At 41.7% G+C, this 18,193-nt stretch overlaps 1 protein-coding gene across 10 annotated transcripts in view; it reads left to right on the top strand.

Moving 5' to 3' along the window:
- PLCB4 (phospholipase C beta 4) overlaps positions 1–16,750 on the top strand; it is a 178,212-nt gene extending 161,462 nt beyond the window's left edge. For 8 of the 10 annotated variants that reach the window (XM_071438822.1, XM_071439323.1, XM_071438734.1 and 5 more), the window contains 6 exons: positions 3,635–3,810; positions 8,368–8,469; positions 9,579–9,636; positions 10,088–10,174; positions 12,225–12,261; positions 14,941–16,750. In XM_071438822.1, coding sequence (XP_071294923.1) covers positions 3,635–3,810; positions 8,368–8,469; positions 9,579–9,636; positions 10,088–10,174; positions 12,225–12,261; positions 14,941–15,029 — 549 coding nt within the window. In that variant the 3' untranslated portion in view covers positions 15,030–16,750. The remainder of the gene's footprint in view (positions 1–3,634; positions 3,811–8,367; positions 8,470–9,578; positions 9,637–10,087; positions 10,175–12,224; positions 12,262–14,940) is intronic. The other 2 variants (XM_071439500.1, XM_071439408.1) reach the window with 1 other exon arrangement.
- The last annotated feature ends 1,443 nt before the right edge of the window (positions 16,751–18,193 follow it).

Raw genomic sequence — 18,193 nt, 5'->3', positions numbered from 1 at the left:
ATTCTGAGATGCTGAATGCATTACACTGATATAGTGGGAGTTTGATTAATTAACAGTTGTTCAGCATTTCTCAGCATTTGGCCCACTAATTTTGATATATCAGATTCGAACATAATTCATCTTTAATTACAGCTCATGTCCTCCAGCACAGCTCTGTGCCTGCAGACACCTTGAGCACCAAAGAGACCTTTTCATCTCCAAAGCTCCTCCTGTCATGAGGAAACATCCAGCCCGAGTTTGACATAAAATATTGAAATGAAATCTGAAGGTCCCAGCGTGTACTTCCCACACAATTAACCTAGCAAATGCAAATTACTCGCCTGCATTAGCAAAGTAGGTCCCAATATCAAGAGGGCAGAGGATGAAAAGAAAAAAAGATACTTCAAAGATCATTCCTGCTTGAACTTAGTGACTAAACAAACTTCTTGCATATATGCTGTGCAGAAGAAGGTTCCTTATCAGGACTTTAATTAGTCTCTTAGGCCCGGTGTAGGAACAGATGAAAGGACAGGCTTACAAACTCAGGCTGCAGAACAGGAAGGAGGAAAGGAAGCTAATGGTTGTTTTTCCTATCCTTTAGGACAAGCAACACTGCCTTAATAGCAGAAAGTAGGACAAGAGCACAGCCCAGTAAAAATTAAATAGTCATTTCAACTATCCTGCTAATAAATTGGAGACAAGCAGGGATGCTCTCTGAATTTACCACAGCTGAACTTTGAAGTGTATCACAGATCTGCAGCAGAACTGGATTTCAGATGATTTAATGGCCATGAGTTTTAAGTTCTTCAGAATCTGAGTAAAATTGGGTATTTAAAGTCTTGTGACTGGTGTTTGGCACATCCCTTGCATCCATCTCACAGGTTATATCTTGCTGTACCTGAAATGAGACTTCTGCCTTGGTGGAGATGGAATAAAAGAAAGTTTCACATTTCAAGCTTCACAGGAAAGTTTGTTTTACAAGGAGGTGTACCTGCTTCTTAGACTGCCTGCTGCTTCTGGAATTAGCAGCACATCACAGCACATCTGTCCACAAACACAGGCAGGGTGTTCTTCTGATTATTTCCTCCTTCTTAGATTAAATACTTTATCTAAGTATTCCTCACTGTCACTTTGCAGGGTTTGTCTTTGGGAGCTGGACTCAATAATTCTATGAATATGATATGATCCTGTGGTATCAGTGTACCTGAGATTCAGAATTCCTGCCTTCAGGCTCCTCTGTGGTTTATAACATTCACCATGTAAAACCAATTATCTCATTATTCATTTGCAATGAGCCCTTGAGTCTTTGTTCCTGTGTTTGTTCTGGCTTTGGAAACTCTTTACAATTAAGTCACAAAATACTCACTTCCACCATGCCTTTCACTATTTATTTCACAATTTATTTATTTTAGTTTATTGTCATGCTTCTCTTTTTGCGCAAAGTTCATTTTGCATTTTCTCTACAGTGTAAGGAGGCCTTAAGTAAAAGCAAACTCTTGTTTGTTTACTGAATGCCTGTGGTGGTGGTGAACACTCACCCAGCCTCCTGCTGCCTGGGCCACATAACAGCACTTGTCTTTGGGAAACACTGACAATTTCTGTGACTGTGGGAGTTTTCTGAGGGCACAGTCCCTTTGCTGCTGTGCTCCAAATTACACCCAGCATTTTGGGCTGATCTACCTGCACCATTTTGAGTTCAAATCGTGGATGGAGCTGATTCCATCTGGAAGCTCTGTATTGAAAATAAGGAATGTGTTTGCCTAAACCCTTCAGCCATGACTTTTAGCTGTCCTGAGTCCATCCTAAGTCCCCCTCGGGGTGGGTAAGCCAGATGAGGTCACTGTTGAGAGGAGATTGATACAACCTACTCAAGTGTCTTGGTGCTTGAGGCCCTGCAGATGTGAGAGGGTCATTTCCAGAGAGTGTGAGAGTGATAAATCCTGCTTTGGACCTGCCCACGTTTTCCCATCAGCAGTACCAGGAGCGTGGGCTGAGCTTGGCTCAAAGTGAAGTGCCTTAGGTGGTGCTGTGGGTGAGCTGCAGTGTCTGCCCCTCAACCTCTGAAAAATTCATTTTTCTTCTTTCACAACATCCAAGCATTTATTTGTACTCATTTTCAAACTGAATCCTCATGTTTTTCAGGCTCTGAAGGCAGTGCTGATGAGCACCTTATTAAAAACACTACTCCCACAAACTGCACCACATCCTTCATATCATTTCACGGCTGACAGGCTCTGGGCTTAGTTGTACACTTCCCCACAGGCACAGAAAGAGGCATGGCTCATTTTGCTGGAGGCACAGTGACTCTTAAGCATCCTGATCAGTTGGGTTTGTGTTAGTCACACCAACTTCTGCCTCAAAAGGCTTTTGTTGTTTTCTGCAGAAAACTCCAGGTTGCTCTCCATCAGCTGCTTTTACCTGTTTTGATATGAGACCACCATTTAGCTTTAGTAGTTAAGTGCAGATCTGGCTTTCAGGTAGTAGCAGTCATCCTGCTCTTTCCAGAATTACTCACTTCTTTATTTCATTAGATCCCTTCTTTATTGGGCAGCATGAGCTTTAGGTGAGAGGCCTTCAGAGGAGCCTCGCCAGGGCACAGTGGAGACTGGGGCTGATAAAATCTCCACTTTTTTCACCTTCACCATTGTATGCATGACAATCTGTACTTCATTATGTAAACTCCAGCTAAGATATTTAGCATAATTCTCTCACTTCCATTTTCTCACCATTCTCTCACTTTCTAAGCAAAATGGTGGCAATTTTTGTTAAAAGGATCGAGTTTCCTTTTGTGGAAGATGATCCAGATGGTATTGGTTGTAGTCGAAATGATTACCTTAAGGTGGATTTATTGGGAGGCCCATTTTGTATACCATTTATGGAAAAGTAGGATAGCATATCAAAATACTTAAAGATAATCATTAAAGGTTATTAAAAAATATCTTTCTATTAACTTCTTTTTGAAATCAATGAGCGCGAGATATTATAATAACAACTCTGGTGATTTAGGCTTCTTAATACTGTCTCTTGGGAACATTCCAAAACTTTAATCTCATTATTCTTGTGAGGCCTGGGAGATAAGCAAGAGAAGAATACTTGTCAGATTCCCTACTGACTTAATGACTGTAAAACAAAAATAGGTAGCCCATCTTCAGATTCAGGTTGTACTAAATACAGGATTTCTCTGTAAATGCTCTGTGTTTGTGAAACTGTCTCCACAAAATCAAAGGCTATCTTTAAGCCCTCAGAGAAATCCTGCTCACTAGGTTTTTCCATTGTTAAGTTCAGTACTTTCCATACATATATTTTTCTTGGCAACAAAAGCGTGAATCTGTTTTATTATTCACTTGATGTTAGAGAAGGTATTAAAACAATGGTAATACAGTGAAGAGCCTATTTATTCAGCCACTCTATTCAGGGCACTTTAGGTAATAGTGTCTTAATAGTAGGGTTTGGTTTACATCGTTTTTATACCCACCCAGCAGTGCTCTCAGTGGCTTTGCTGTCTGTGAAGCAGCTTCATTTGTGCAACTTCATTTTTCACAATTTAGCTTTGTTCTTTAGAACCTGTTTTATGCTTGTCTTTGCCTCACCTTCAGCAGCAGGAGGAGTTGCTCTGTCTGGAGCCTCTAACAGAGCTGGTGTTACCTCCCTGCAGGTCAAAGAGATCGTGGCTCAGCACACCAAGGAGTGGTCTGAGATGATCAACACGCACAGCGCCGAGGAGCAGGAAATCCGTGACTTGCACTTGAACCAGCAGTGCGAACTGCTGAAGAAACTGCTCATTAATGCTCACGAACAGCAAACCCAGCAGCTGAAATTCTCCCATGACAGGTGAGCAGGGCAGTGCTGCCAGATAATGAGCGCTTGGTTTAGGTCTGCTCTGTGTAATGCTTTAGTTTTTTGCATTGATAGCTCCAAAGGCACTGGGTGAATGTAGGGTAGAAGTGGAAGAAACAGCCATGCAAGGTTTAGGTAGTGTCCTGGTGTAAGACATGTCTGCTGGGGAAGGCGGGAGCCTCTCGGAATGGAAAATATGACCCCATTTACCGCCAAATTATTGTAACTCTGAAATCACAGGGCTGTCAGGCAGAGCTGTAGGAAAAGGAGCAGCAGTTCTTTACTGTGTGTGACAGACAGACAGACAGACAAACAGACAGACAGCAGCAGCCCCAGAGCAGATCCCAGCCCCGGCCGCTCCTGGCCGCGGGCGCTCTCCCTGCGCTGCAGTTCCGGGCGCGGCCACCAGGGGCGCTGCTGGCTGCCGGCCGGGCGGGGGCGCTGACTCCGCTCCAGCAGGGGGCGCCGGGGCTCGGCCGCGTCTCCCTCACGCGGCGATGGCGGCCGGGCTGGGCAGCGGCGGGGCTGAGGGGAACCTCGGAGCGGGGCTGGGAGGGCAGGGCCAGCAGGCCCAGAGGGACACAGGAGATGCAGCAGAAACTCTGCAGCTCCAGCAGGAGCCAGGGTGTGGGGTTACAGGGCAGAGAAAACCCCTGGAGCAGGGGCAGAGGAACGGCGCGGCCTGGCTTCCGAACACGGCCCGGAGAGGCTCCCTCAGAGAGGCTCCCAAGGGACGCGGGGTCCTGGATTTCCCCCTGAGATGGTGAGGGTCCCTTCCAGTGAGGTTGGGCGTCAATAAGGTCCCAGTGCAAGAGCTGCTCTTAGGAGCAGAGCCTTGCTCGCAGTAGGAGAATATCATAGCAGACAGAACCCCCCAGTGGTGGCAAATTCTCCCCACAGCAACCACATCGTCCCCCCTGCCAGAGGAGCTGAGCCCAGCCTCACCCCCAGCCAAAATCCCCCTCTGTCTCTGCCCTCCAGAAGAAAGCCCCTCAGCTAGGAGAGTACACCTGCATCCTTCCCCCACCTTGGCCATTTATTTTGTTTCTCTTAGGTACTTGGTCATTATCGTCTCTTAGCAACAAATGGGACAAAATTCCCAGAGAGAAAGAAAAAAGAAAAAGGAAAATTCTAACCTCCAACAGGTAGATGTAGGAATGGGCTTCTTAGCTGATTTAGATCATCTGAACCTCCTTAAAGGCAGCAGGGGTGATGAAGCATTTGTAGTTTGCATTGACTTTACCCAGGAATTTCAATTTGGAGGCTGAAAACCAAGAAGTATAAAATACAGAAATATCCTTTGGGGACTCGTGTTTATAGCACTGCTGGCTGTAAGAAACATCCATGAGAAGTGAGGTCAAAAGGGGCTGCAGGATAAGCTACTTTAGACTGATGTGTTATCTTCATACAATATTTTGCTATAATCACACAGAAGACGCTACATGACCCTAATGCTTTTGTAATTAACCATCCTGCCTATTTGAAATCAAATAAATGCACATTATAGTCACAGTGCTAAAAATCATGGTAAGTAGAGGAATCATTTTTTATTCTGTGTTCTCTTATCCAAAGCAGCCTATAAGCATATGGACATAAAATATGTGTGTACACAAAATATATGTATTCATATGTAGATTTGTATGTAATTGTCTTCAGCACCTTTCACATAAAAATCATGGGGGGGGTGGGAAAGAAATGAAACAAATGACATTTGAAGAAGGAATTGGAATGATTTTTTAAATTCCTGAGTGAAAAAGCAGCGTGTCTCTGCGTCAGAGAGAACACATGCTGGGAGCTGCAAGCTTCTCATCCAGCAGAGAATTGTCCCAGCAAAAGGCTTGTACTGAGCTCATCTTTATGTTAATCTCTGTGTTAACCCATCTCTTCAGGCTGTCCTGCAAAATATACCCAGTCAAATAGCAAGTCCACAAACTGTTAAATTATTATACAAATTCATCATTCAAAAACTATTAGCCAGAGGAAGGTGCAGTCCTTGGTTCTGTACCTCTAAGTCATACTTGGTGGCATCAGCCCAGGAAATCGTGTCACTTTCTTTTTTTTTTGAGTCTTTTTTTTCATCCTCCTTGAAATTCATCAGAATGCTTGGAAGATGATTTACTGATATATGGCCTGTAAAAGTAATTTTTTTGTTTTCCATACATAATTCCATGTTCTCTTAACTTTGCTAGAAGCTGTCCTTTCAGCCTACCAGTATATATACACTAACACAACATTTTAAATTTTAAAAAAAGCTTTTTTCTTATCGTTTTACTGTTTGGGTTTAGAATTTCTGTGTCTGTGTGTTGTTTAAGCATCCCTCTATCATTTCTTGTACATGGTTCTTATATTCTTAGCAATGGGTTTTGCTTTCTTACTAGAAATCATTTGTGTCCATGTATTGCTCTGTGTTTAAAGGCACTAAGAACCAGATCTGATCATTTACATCCATATAAATATCAAGAAGCCTCTTTGTTCAGCTGTCCCAGGAGCAACAGCCTTCAATATTCTTTCTGCTTTATTCATTGCAATTTAGTGTGTTTCTGCTTATTTGGGAATTACGTGCAGACAGGGGACTTTGCTGTTACAAACAAATTTAAGACTGTGTCGGAATCTATGAATATTTCAGAAGAATTTGGACTGTGAAATATTGAAATGTGAATAATAATGCCCCAAAGAGGCATCACACTTGATAATTTGTAAGCTTTTTAATGTAATCTATTGTGTGTAGGAGGACATGTCCTTATCTCTAGAGGCCAGGAGACAATCCGGGTCTGTCCCCAGGAGCAGGGGGATCTGTGAGGGCAGTGTGGGAGCAGAGCAGGCTCTCAGCAGGCTGTGCTCACCACTTCCCTGTCTCTGAGCTGGCTGATCAGCTGGATATCACAGCAGAGGCCACAGGGCTGTAGCGGAGATCAATAATCCCCAATGATGCCTGCTGTAGGAAAGGTGCTTTCCCTCCATGGCAGCACAAAAAGCAATTTCTGTCTGTGCCTTGGGCTCATTTAAAAACAAAGCAGAAGGCAGCAGATAGTGCTCAAAACCTGAAGCTTGTTGAGCTGCAGGGGTGCTGAGCCCCCTGCCTCCCCAGACTGAGTTCCCTTGGCTGATCTGGAGGTGGGGATCCTGCAGCAGGTCAGAAACTGGGGACATGAGGCTGTTATTCACAAGCATTATGTACTCCAGATAAAATAACCTGAGAAGAGAGAGAGAGAAATTGTGTGGTGGGTTTTTTTTTAATAGAAAAAGAGATTTCTATTTATTCAAACAATACTGGTGTCAGAAAATGACATGTTAATGCACTTTGATGTCATCTAAATATATATATAAATTCCAAGGATAGACTTTCATGCTGGAAGTTAAGTATCCCTTCAAAAGACATGTTTGTATAAATTTCAGAGGTGCAGTCACTATGACTCAGTAGGGAATCAGCAGCTAAATCGTGCAGTGCCACATTTTTCAGAATCCTTTTTTCTTTTTCTTTTCTTTACCATCCTGGCTTATCCACTTCTTCCAGTTCCAGGAATCATCACTGCCTGTGGGAGGAGAGTGTTTTTGCTGGAGACAGCGTGATGTGTTGGCCCTGTCAGCCACCTCCATGGCCAGTGCCTCATTTCTAAATCATCAGTGATGCACAGTAGTCCTCTAATCCTCTTAACTTCTTCCACTCTAAACTTGTATCTGATGCAAACAGGCTAAGTCAGTTTGAACACCTACACTGACTTTTTTCATATCCTTCAGCACAGTAATCAAAATAAATTATTTCAGCACTCCTCTTAAGACAGTGTGTTTGAAAATCACTTCCATTTCAGTGAGGAAAATAAAAGGTTTCATTTGAAGAAAGGATTGTTGGAGTGAAATATGTTTTCAACACATCATTTTTTTCGGAACCCAGACTAATTTTTGCTGTGATACCACTGCTTGTAAATCTGTATCCAGGAAATGTTCAACCTTATGAACTCTTGGAGAGAAAAGGAAAAAAAAGGCACCACAGCTCTTTAATAAAAATTTTTAAAAATCTCTCTCTTTTCACAGGAAAGGCTAAAAGGTTCACTGAGCCAGTAGGAGAAACCAAACACAAGCCTGCCCATGGCCTAAACCCCTCTTTTCAGGCCCACAGGCCCAAAGGAGAAGTTTTAAAAGGAAGAGTGTCAGCTCATACCACAACTAGCAAACATTATTACTGTTGGTACTGCTGTTACCTTCTGAATGCAGGATTCATACTTTTTTTAGGCAGTTGTAAAAGACAAATTGCATTTTTGATAGTAGCTTGTACTAGGACAACTCATATAATAGGGAGAAAAGAGAGTATTTTATACCCTTTTGCAATATTCGAAGTGTGAAAATGCTTTGAACTCATCTTTCCAACTATGTTCTCTGGAATAAATGGAGATTTCTGGTTGCCTGCTCAAACCGTGTAAGGAAGGGAATTTTAGTGTTGTTTGTTCCTTCCTCTTCCTTAATACTTCAAGGGAAAAGCAGCCCCAGTGCAGAGGAACCCAACCTCACAACGTTGCACCTCAGGCATTAATGACTGTGTTTGCTTTTGCCCAGGGAAAGCAAGGAGATGCGTGCCAACCAGGCTAAAATATCCATGGAGAACAGCAAAGCCATCAGCCAAGACAAATCCATCAAAAACAAAGCTGAGAGGGAGAGGTGAGGATCCCTTCCTGACAAGGGAAGAATGCTGCCAGAGGCTGACAGGGGAAGCTGTGGATTCATTCTATTAAAACCATGCTTTATGGAAGGAAACGAAGGTTTTTAGATGACCCTTTTAGGAAAAAATGTGATTTTCTCATATTTATCCATTATTAACTCTGATGCCCTGATCATCTTTGACTGACTAGAGTAGGTCCAATCACACTATTAAATTTTAATTATTGTACTTCAAGAGCATTGTATTTTTTTTTTGCTTTTTCAGTGAGATGGGGGCCTGACTGAGAAGGGAGTAAAAGCAGAATCTACACAATGATGGCCTATAAGCCTTTGGGGTTTCCCCTTCGCTTTGGCCCTGCCATCTGGCTCGTTCTTTCCTTTTTTACATCCCTTCCCTGGCACTGGGCTATTTTGGTCCCACAGCCTGAGCCAAGTCCCTTGAGTGCTGCACAGCCCCAGCTCATGAGCAGGAGGAGCTGTCAGAGCCCTCAGTAACCGTTTGCTTTGTTGTGTCAGACCTCACTAATGACTCCAGGTAAATCTGCTCCCAGATCTGAAAGCAGTTCTGGTTTGTGGGCTGAATCAACTGTTTGAACTATTTTTGTTCTCTGTCGTGGCAGAAATCTTGGGCAGAGACACTTGAGTTATTTTATGTAACTATGAATATTATATTTTACATAAATCACAGCTTTAAGAAGTTTGCAGTATTGATAAATATAACTTCACTTATGATCATTGGATGATTTTATTCTATTACCACTCTTAAGACACACAGCACTTTTTTTTACCAAAACTGACAGCAGCATGCAGCAAGGGATGCACAAATTAATTAAACAATTTGTTTTGAAGTTTTGACCACCACTCTTGAGTAAGGAAAAAGCAAACTTCATTCACAGCAGTCAAGCCTTCAGTCATACTGCCAATACACTTGGAAATCTCTGAGTGTAAAGTTCTGTAGCCAGAGGAGTGTATAATTTGCCATTAGTCCCACCTGGTACAGATAATCAGAAAACAAAGTACACCTGAAGAGTTTGTGATTTTCTATGTTGCAGTTTTGGGTTTCTTTTTTTCCCAATGAGTCTTCATGGAGAACATTTTCATTTTTTCAGGCGAGTCAGAGAACTGAACAGCAGCAACACAAAAAAGTTCCTGGAAGAGAGAAAAAGGGTAACTATAACCTTGAAAGTCACTGGGCACTGCTTCTGGACATTCTTTTTCATTCCTCTGTTGAGAGAATGAAAAAGATTCTCATTCTGTGTTGAGAATCCAGCTCTTGTAGATTTTTGTCTTTGCTGTGTTGCACATGCTTGTAGAATAAAAGATTGACATCTATACAAGGCAAAGCTATTTTAAATTAACATAATTACTGCTCATTCCTGTGTGTTTGCCAAGTCTATGTATTATGTGCAATATGTATAATATGTATCTATTAATTAATAATATAATAATATTAAGTTTTTATTAAGTTTGGATGATATACTAGGCCTTCTGTGATGTTTTATGCCACCTAAATGGGGCAAGACAGCATGCATGTGTGTATCTTTCAAGCAGATTTTTATTTTACTTGTTAATAATGTGTTATATTCTCCCCCTCCCCATTATTTTCTCTCAATCGCAGCTGGCAATGAAGCAGTCAAAGGAAATGGATCAGTTAAAAAAAGTTCAACTCGAGCACTTAGAAGTCTTGGAGAAGCAGAATGAGCAGGTATCTTGTTTTAAAGGCTTAGGAGAAAAGCAAGCTAGAGAAAACAGTAACCAGAGTCAGGCTGAGTAGAATCCTTCTGAATGTAAGTCCTTACCAAAATGGGGACCTTTTCCTGGTCACTGCCTTCTTTGGGAGTCAAAATGAAGAGGTGACTTAAATGATGATGCAGCACCAGGTTTGTTTCAGGTGAGCCCGTGGGAGCTGAGCTGCTCAGCCAGAGTGCCCTTTCAGCTGTTCAGCCGCACTGATACTCCTTAGCCAGATATGACAGTCACTAAGGACCCAGCATATCCATTTTAATTACTCCCCAAAAGTAACTCAAGCAAGTCGGTTTACTTCATTTTGGAATTTACATTCCTAGTACTGATTGAAAAATTAGAGGAGGAACGTGCCCAGAGAGTTTCTGAACTCCGAGAGACAGTGAGTTTGGACTGAATTCTAGAGATGTACAGTAGCATGGGGAGTTTTATCTGTACTAGTACACCCTTTCCTAATTAAAATACCTTATTATTTTCTGCTAGTTTATAAGCTCTTTTTTTTTTTTTAATTGAAAAACTACTTGGCAAGGAAAGGGAAATTCTAATCTTACTTCTGGTGGAAGCAACGCTACGTTCTGAGCAGTTCCCTTGCTGAAAGGTTGAGCCAGAAGAGCTGGAATAATTGTGTGGACTTGCAGTACTGCACTTAAAAATGTAAACTGCAAGGGGAATATACCCAGCAGTTCAGTGAGGTGAGAGAGAAGGGGAGCATTTAATACCCACTACTGTTAAGGGCTATGTACTCACTTCTTTGTTTGGTAAATATTCAGAACTTGAACTCTCTGGAAGACAAATTAAAGCCGTCTTGCAGAGAGATAGTGAAGGGAATAGAACAGGCAAATCAGGTATTTACAGTGTCAGGAGAGAGCCCCAAAGCTGCAGCCCGGTCACTTGCAGGGGGTGGCAGCACTCTGAGATCTCAGGTGGCTGCCAGCACCCAGCCCCAGCCAGCACGGCTCTGCTGATCACTGCACCTCCTCCTGGGTGACAGCCACGAGTGCCACCCTGATCCTTCACAGGGCTGCTGTAGATGCCATCTCCAACATCCAGCACGAATGGAGCTGGCAGTCAGTCTGCTCCTGAGCAGCATCTAAAGGCTGGGAGGCAGAAGCTGGGGGAGGCAGGACCTGGGGGAGGCAGGACCTGGGGGAGGAATTTGGACCATGGCAGATCTGTAGTGTCACTGTAAAAGCTGCCAGAAAAATGATGGGCTTGATCCAGAGCTATGGTGTTATCAGTTCTTTCTTTCCACTGGCTCCAGAGAGCTTTGGATCAATTTTTTAAGATACATAAGGAGAGGAGAGAATTATTCTGATTGTAGTTTTGGCCATAATGTGATAACCATGTTCTGTGTGAGGGAGCTGGGATAAGTGAGTCACTGAAGGGTCACCTCTTGGAGCAGTTAGAGTCATCCTCACCTGGGCTTACAGCTCTGCAGCTGAGGGGTGGCAGCAGCCTACGTGAGCTTGCTCATTTGCCATCTAAGTTAGATAAATTGTCAGTTAATAAATGGAATAAGCTCCTCTGTGTGCTGGTTATCACTCCTGTGTGGGCTTGTGGGGGCCTTCACCACAGGGCTTGTCCTTAACAGCTTTTTAACTCACTCTAATTTGATCCATCAGGATATATCTTTCCATACATGCTGTTTGGACTATTTCCTTGTAGCCCCAAAAGTGCTCCAGTGCATCCCACAGCTGGCTCTGGTATCACTGTTACAGACACTGATGTATGGAAGTTAGTTGGATCCAGGGGGTGTTTGTTTAATGTGGATTTTGAAACACTTTTTTCTCCTGATTGAACAAGGCAAGAAAATTTTCATACAAATATACAATGGAAAAAGTAGAATTATGGGTGGAAACAGCCTTCAGTACAAACTGTTGTAAATTTAAATTTGTTTTGTTTTATGTATGTTTTTCTTGCATTAATTTTTCAATATCACTTCAGTTTTCATTCATTTAATTTGCTTCTTGTTGTATTACTCGATTTTGACATTTTTATTTTTGTACAAACAGCTTTTGAAATCCTGTCATGCAGTGTCTCAAACACAAGGTAGGATGGACGTATAATAAGCAAACTATTATTTCAGTGTGCTTTCCTTCTAAATTAAATCATTATCATTGGAGCCCTCCTTGTAAATGCAACCATTGGGAAGTGCCATTGACACAGTGAGCACAGTGCTAATCTTGTTTGCACACAGATATTTGAGCCTGACACAATATTAGCAGTATTTGTGCTTTAGCATCTGAAATGCAGATGAATATGAACAGAGATGCGCAGAGGAAATATTTAGAGATTAACTTGTACATTAGCTGCTGTTACTGGAAGATCTGCTTAGAGTTCTAAATTGTGTCTGTGAGAGTGTCTATTGATCTAAGGAAAGTATTTTAGTGTTAACACACATATGATTAACTGCTAATGCTGATAGTCAGACAAAGGGTATCCACATATCTCAGTATGGTAATAAAATAAGTAATTCCACTCTAAGAATAGCCAAATATAGAATAGATGGCTGGAAATAGCTTCCTAGTGTCTGTGGAAGAGCACTTTAAAATTCACTTCAAATTCCAACATGTTACAAGCTCTGGCAATTACACTTTACGATGTGGCTGTGCTGCGGTGGCTTCCTAAATAATCGTTACTCCAGTAAATCCTTATTAACCCCTGTGTTTCCAAGGGAAGGAGCTGCTCTGGGCTGGAACATCCCCTTGTGCAGCACTGCCTGATCTGAATTACTCCCTTGAACTGATAACATCTTGCACTACTGACAGCACCCACTGTAACAACATTTATTTACGGACACATAATAATGAAAAAACTCTCATTAGGCTAGGGGAAAAATATATATTTTTTTTTTACTGTATGTGTTTCCTAGCTGGTGTGAGGTCTCAGTAGAGAGCACCCTGAAAGCAGAGTCCCTTGGCTGCCCCTGACTCCATTGATCCACTGTAGGTTCCAGAGGCTTGTCCTGTTGGGTTGGTGTGTTCCCATTGGAATGCACTCTCTGACCCAGCCTCAGAACGGCACAGACGAGATCCTGCTCCTCTGCTAGATGCTAATGTGGTCTTTGAAGCCAGGTTCTCTAAAAGAATTCCATAGACAGTACACTGGGACACAGAATATTTATAGGACACTGTGTGCCTGTAGTCAAGTCACAAGCCTGAAACGTGAAATGTGTGAGTCACTGAGAAAAAAACACCGGGTTTTGTTCTGTTTGGATGTTTCATTTCACACACAGGCAAAATCCAGCCAACATTTCAGAAGAGGTTGTCCATATTGATTTATTTATTATGTTTCCATATTTTCATGTTAAAATTATTTCTTCATTACTTTCAAGCTTTTTAAGTCATTTAAATGGAGAATGTCAATTAATTTTTAATCATATTTATGATGGTTGCTTTGCTGTTATCATAATTACTTTTTTCCCCAAGAAGATGATAAGGATGATTAAGCAAGTGCAGGGCTAGATTTTTCAAGAAGGCAGGTATGTCACATCTGCATAAATCCACATTTACCTTCAAAAGGAATAGAGGTGCACCCTCATTACTTTAGACCTACATCTGCCCATTTTCACCTATGCAAATGTGTGTTTGCACATCCAGAATAGGTGACTCCTTAAGTAGCAGCTTGTATAGCCAAGTTCCCTGTCTAAGCAACTTTTACAACTTCTGGGGCAATATAGTTTAAATAAATCAAGTCCCCTAACCATTTTTGCCTGCATGATGGATAATAGAGCAATTACACCAAAGAAAATAGTGCTTGGCTTGTCTCTTCCTAAAACTTGTCCTAATGCACATGAATTTGATTGTATAGATGGGTTAGGGACCCAGATTGAGAACCCCCAGAGAAAATGGTGATGCTGACTCTCAGTTCCTTTAAACTGCAGTTTCAAACCAAAACACGATGAGAGGAGGAGAGAGTGTGGCTCTGTGTGCATCTAAGAGAGAGAGAGGAAGGGAGTTTAAAAAGTGCCCTCTGAGAGGGGATTCCCAGGCCAGTCACCATTTACACACAGAGCTTTAACTCTGCCTGCAGAGCCCGAGGTCTGGCATGTATTCATTGCTGGATTTTGCATTATGCATTTGGATAGTGTTTCAGGTGGATTCAGGGTGTGTAATCCCGTGGAGCACACAGCAGTGCTCTAATCCTGAGGTGAAAAACACCCCCTCTGTAATCATAAAGATCTCCAGGTCAGACAAAAATGATTTTTTTAAAAAATATACTAATTTTTAAAAATACACTATTTTTAAAAATCTTGCCTACTGCAAGAGAGATGTTACACTGATGGGTTTTTGTCGTTCCTTGTCTTTATGAAAGAAACAAGTCCAGATCATGGATGAATTTCTGGCGTTAACACATTACAGTATTCTCACAACAGCAGTAAGAATACATTCCCAGACATTTCCCATCTGGAAAAAAAATTGGCATCTGCCTAACTTCTTCCCCAAAACTGGGGTTCTGCATTTTATCACACACTTCTTTAGAAAGTCAACCCATGACTCCCAGAATAAAATAAAAAAAAAATTCCTAAGAATTTGTAGATATACAGATTACATCCAATTATGAAAACAGAGTGACATGGGGTGGGGGGATGAGGGGTGTAACAATAATGTTGTTATATATCTCTTCAGTGTGCTTTGCCTGTGTTTCACTCAGACACTCACGTGAAACGTGCTTCACTGGGAGCAGAGGGTCTAATGCAACACTTCATGCGGTTATTTTGGATTGCAGGCAAAGGAGATGCAGCAGATGGTGAAGCTGGAAGCAGAGATGGATCGCAGGCCAGCAACAGTGGTTTAAAGCCTCAACAAGCAAATTGAAGTTGGAGAGCACAGCATCCTTAAAATGAGAGCAAAATTCAGAATAACATTGCTGAGGTTGAAGAGTGGGCTTTTGGTTTGGTTTGGTTTTGGCAGGGGTTTGTTTTGGGTTTTTTTGTTCTTAATATATCGAGGGTAGCTACAGACCACCAAGTCTTAAGGTTTGCATGGTTTCTTTTTTAACACTGGGCACTGAATTTCCTTTGTTGGATTTCCATAAGAATTTCCTTTGTTCAGAAAAACCCCGACCCGAAGATGAAGAGAGCTTTTTAAACCCCATCCTGTTTCCCTTTCTGTATCTCACCAGGCACCTTGCCTGCGTCAGAATCCCAGGATCAGAGCCTCAAAACACAAGAGATACTGTTAACATCATCTCAGATGGCAGCAAAGCTGTAGCTCGAGTGGTGGAATTTCCCATTTGTGTTCTCATGTGTGCTGTGCAGAAGCCCCGTGCTGCCAGACCCTGCCAGGCCATGCCTTGTCAGATGCTCCACACCTGATGTTCCCTGAGCCCACTGAACGGGACCTTATGCCAAGTAATAATTAGGATAGTAAGGAGTTGAGTTTGATTTTAAATTATATTTAAATGGGTTTTTTCAGGCAGCAGACAGCAGACAGTTGAAAGGTAACTGTGTATATTCAAAAGTACAGTGTGTACAAAGTCATCAGCCAAATTCATCAGCTGCAGCAGTAACTTGACAAGGTATTTCTGCAGCCTAACGATGTCATTCACAAGTGCCATATCAACTCTAGCAATTCTGAGGGGAGCCAATATCCTGTAGAAGTCACTGCAGTGGATAACCTGAGGGAAATACAGTGTATTCGTGCCAAAACTGGTCAGTGCTCTGAGGAATTATGTATTAGGCACTTTAAGAAAAGTTTACATCCTACATCGCTTGTATAGAAATTGCATTTTGATCCTGTTGTTGCAGATCCCGGATACTACAGTTCATTGTAACTTAAAAGATTGTTTAAATGGCTTTTGGCAAAAAAAGTTTGTAACTGTGAAAATGTAAAAAGTATTTATACACTTGGGAAACACAACATTGTAGAAAATCACATACATGTTGCTACGTGATAAAATTAGTAAACAGAAATGCTAAGAGTATGTTTGCATGTGATACAAATGCTACTAAGGCTGTCATGCCTACTATATGACCACAGTCATGCTACTAGCTGGTAAATACTGAGTAAATGTATGGCACAGAATTTTGTTTGATTAATTACAAAGACTTTTAGCATTACAAGGTCTCTATATATATGTGTGTATATTAATTACGTGGGCATTCTTGATACTTGTAGTAAAAGAGAAGTACATAACTAATTTAATTTTACACAGAAGTATTTATGCAGATTTTCAGAATTTCATATCAGGAATAACCTTTTTATGTCCATTAGATATAAAAACAATTTGCTAAAGTGTTAATTTGCATGTTTCCAGAGCTTGCTGTAGTTATATTGCAAAACAATGCATGTAAGCATTCGGCTTGGAATTTGTCCATGCTGCCAATTCAAAGATGACTGCATGGAAAACTGGTAGTTTAGAACAAATCAGATTTCTGATTTCAATGTACTAAGCACCAATTACTTTGTTGTATATGCTTGTACAAACAAATTCTACATATTCCTATAAACAAAATAAATGAAGAGAGATAATTATGTTATTGTCAGTCCTGAGATGAAACTTTCAACTTCTCTAATAAAAACCTTAAAAATGCAAATCCTTTAGTTTTGACTGCAGTGAATTGCAGGGTGGTGGTATTAATTGCAGATTTTTAGCAAGTTGTATTCCCTGTAAAAATGTGCATAGTGTAAATATATTTCTATCACAGCTTATTTAGTCAAAGGAGTCTTTTTTTTTTTTTTTAATTTCATATAAGTGATAGAAGCATTGTGCAGCACTAGAGAACTGCCCCAGTGGAGTGCAGCAGCATAGCCTGGAAATGCAGCAACCCGAGTGCAGTGTAGCAGCAACAGAGACAGAGGTCAGTGAATCTTTAGGTGTTTAAAGCAGAGTTGGAGCAGACTTGGGATGAGTATTCAGAATTCCCATTCTGATGCCACAGCCTGTGAAGGTAGCTCCTGGTCCTTTATAATGTTTTAAAAGACAAGTTGTGTACTGAGAGCCACTCTCTAAGCCTGGCTTAAGTGCTGGCTGGAGCTCGAAGCAGAAGTGTTTTCAGAGCATACTGGACAGGATTTTTATGATGATTTTTCTTTTAATTAAAAATGTCCTCTTAAAACACAGCTGGTGGAGACAGTGCCGTGAGCTGGAATTGCACACTGTTGCCTACTGCAGTGGTTTTTAGCCTGTAAGGAGGAGCAAATGACAGACCAGGTATGGAAGGAACTGGATGGTGAAGCATCTTAAGCTCATGTAGAGCCTGGCTGGAAAGCCCTGCTAAAGAAACCACTGGGAATTGAGGGCATGTCCCTGAGAAGATCAAACCTGCCTATTTAATTCCTTGGTGAGCATCCCATCCCCTCAGGGGAAAACACAGGTTTTGGAAGGGCAGAAAATACTGTCCAGAGCCTCTGTCTGAGACTGTGCTCCCTGCTCAGCCAGCAGCGAGACATCCATCAATTCAGACAGGAAAATGGGCTTCTGTGAAACTGCCGAGCAGGAGACCTCAGCTGCCAGGCTCTGCTCCCCACACTGATACCTATTTCATCCACTGACAATTTAGCATAAAATGCAGGCAGTAATTTGAAATTAAGTGATGAATTTTGTCAGCTAAGTGTTTTGAAATACTGTTTAAGCAGTATTTGATTCAAAAATTATTTGAAGTTTGGCCGCTAATGTAATGAGGTGAGAATTTCCATTGAGATGAAATAGGCTAATCAATTTGAACATTGATACTGAGTTAAAGCAGTTTAAAATGTCATTCCCTGCCGGGGTGATAGATTCCACTTCAGTGAAATTTCATGGAGGGAAGTGGCAGATTTTCCCTCTCTGAATCGCTTCAGATAAATTCAGCTCAGCTGTGATGGGGAGGGTCGTGACACCCAGGCAGCCTGCTATTGTTTCAGGTGTAGGAATTTGGGCCGTTAGTCGTTAACCTGATTGCTTTCAGGTGGGGGCCTATTTAACCCCTGTACCACCTGCATGCAGTTAAGAAATCACCCCGAATCACCCTCAGGTGCTGCCTGTGAAACCAGCTGCA

The sequence above is a fragment of the Agelaius tricolor genome, unplaced genomic scaffold, assembly GCF_023055355.1.
Source record: "Agelaius tricolor isolate 1412-34295 unplaced genomic scaffold, bAgeTri1.0.p SCAF_1, whole genome shotgun sequence".
Classification (NCBI taxonomy): Eukaryota; Metazoa; Chordata; class Aves; order Passeriformes; family Icteridae; genus Agelaius; species Agelaius tricolor.
The sequence above is the reverse complement of the archived record's forward strand: the minus strand, read 5'-3'. Positions and strand labels throughout refer to the sequence as shown.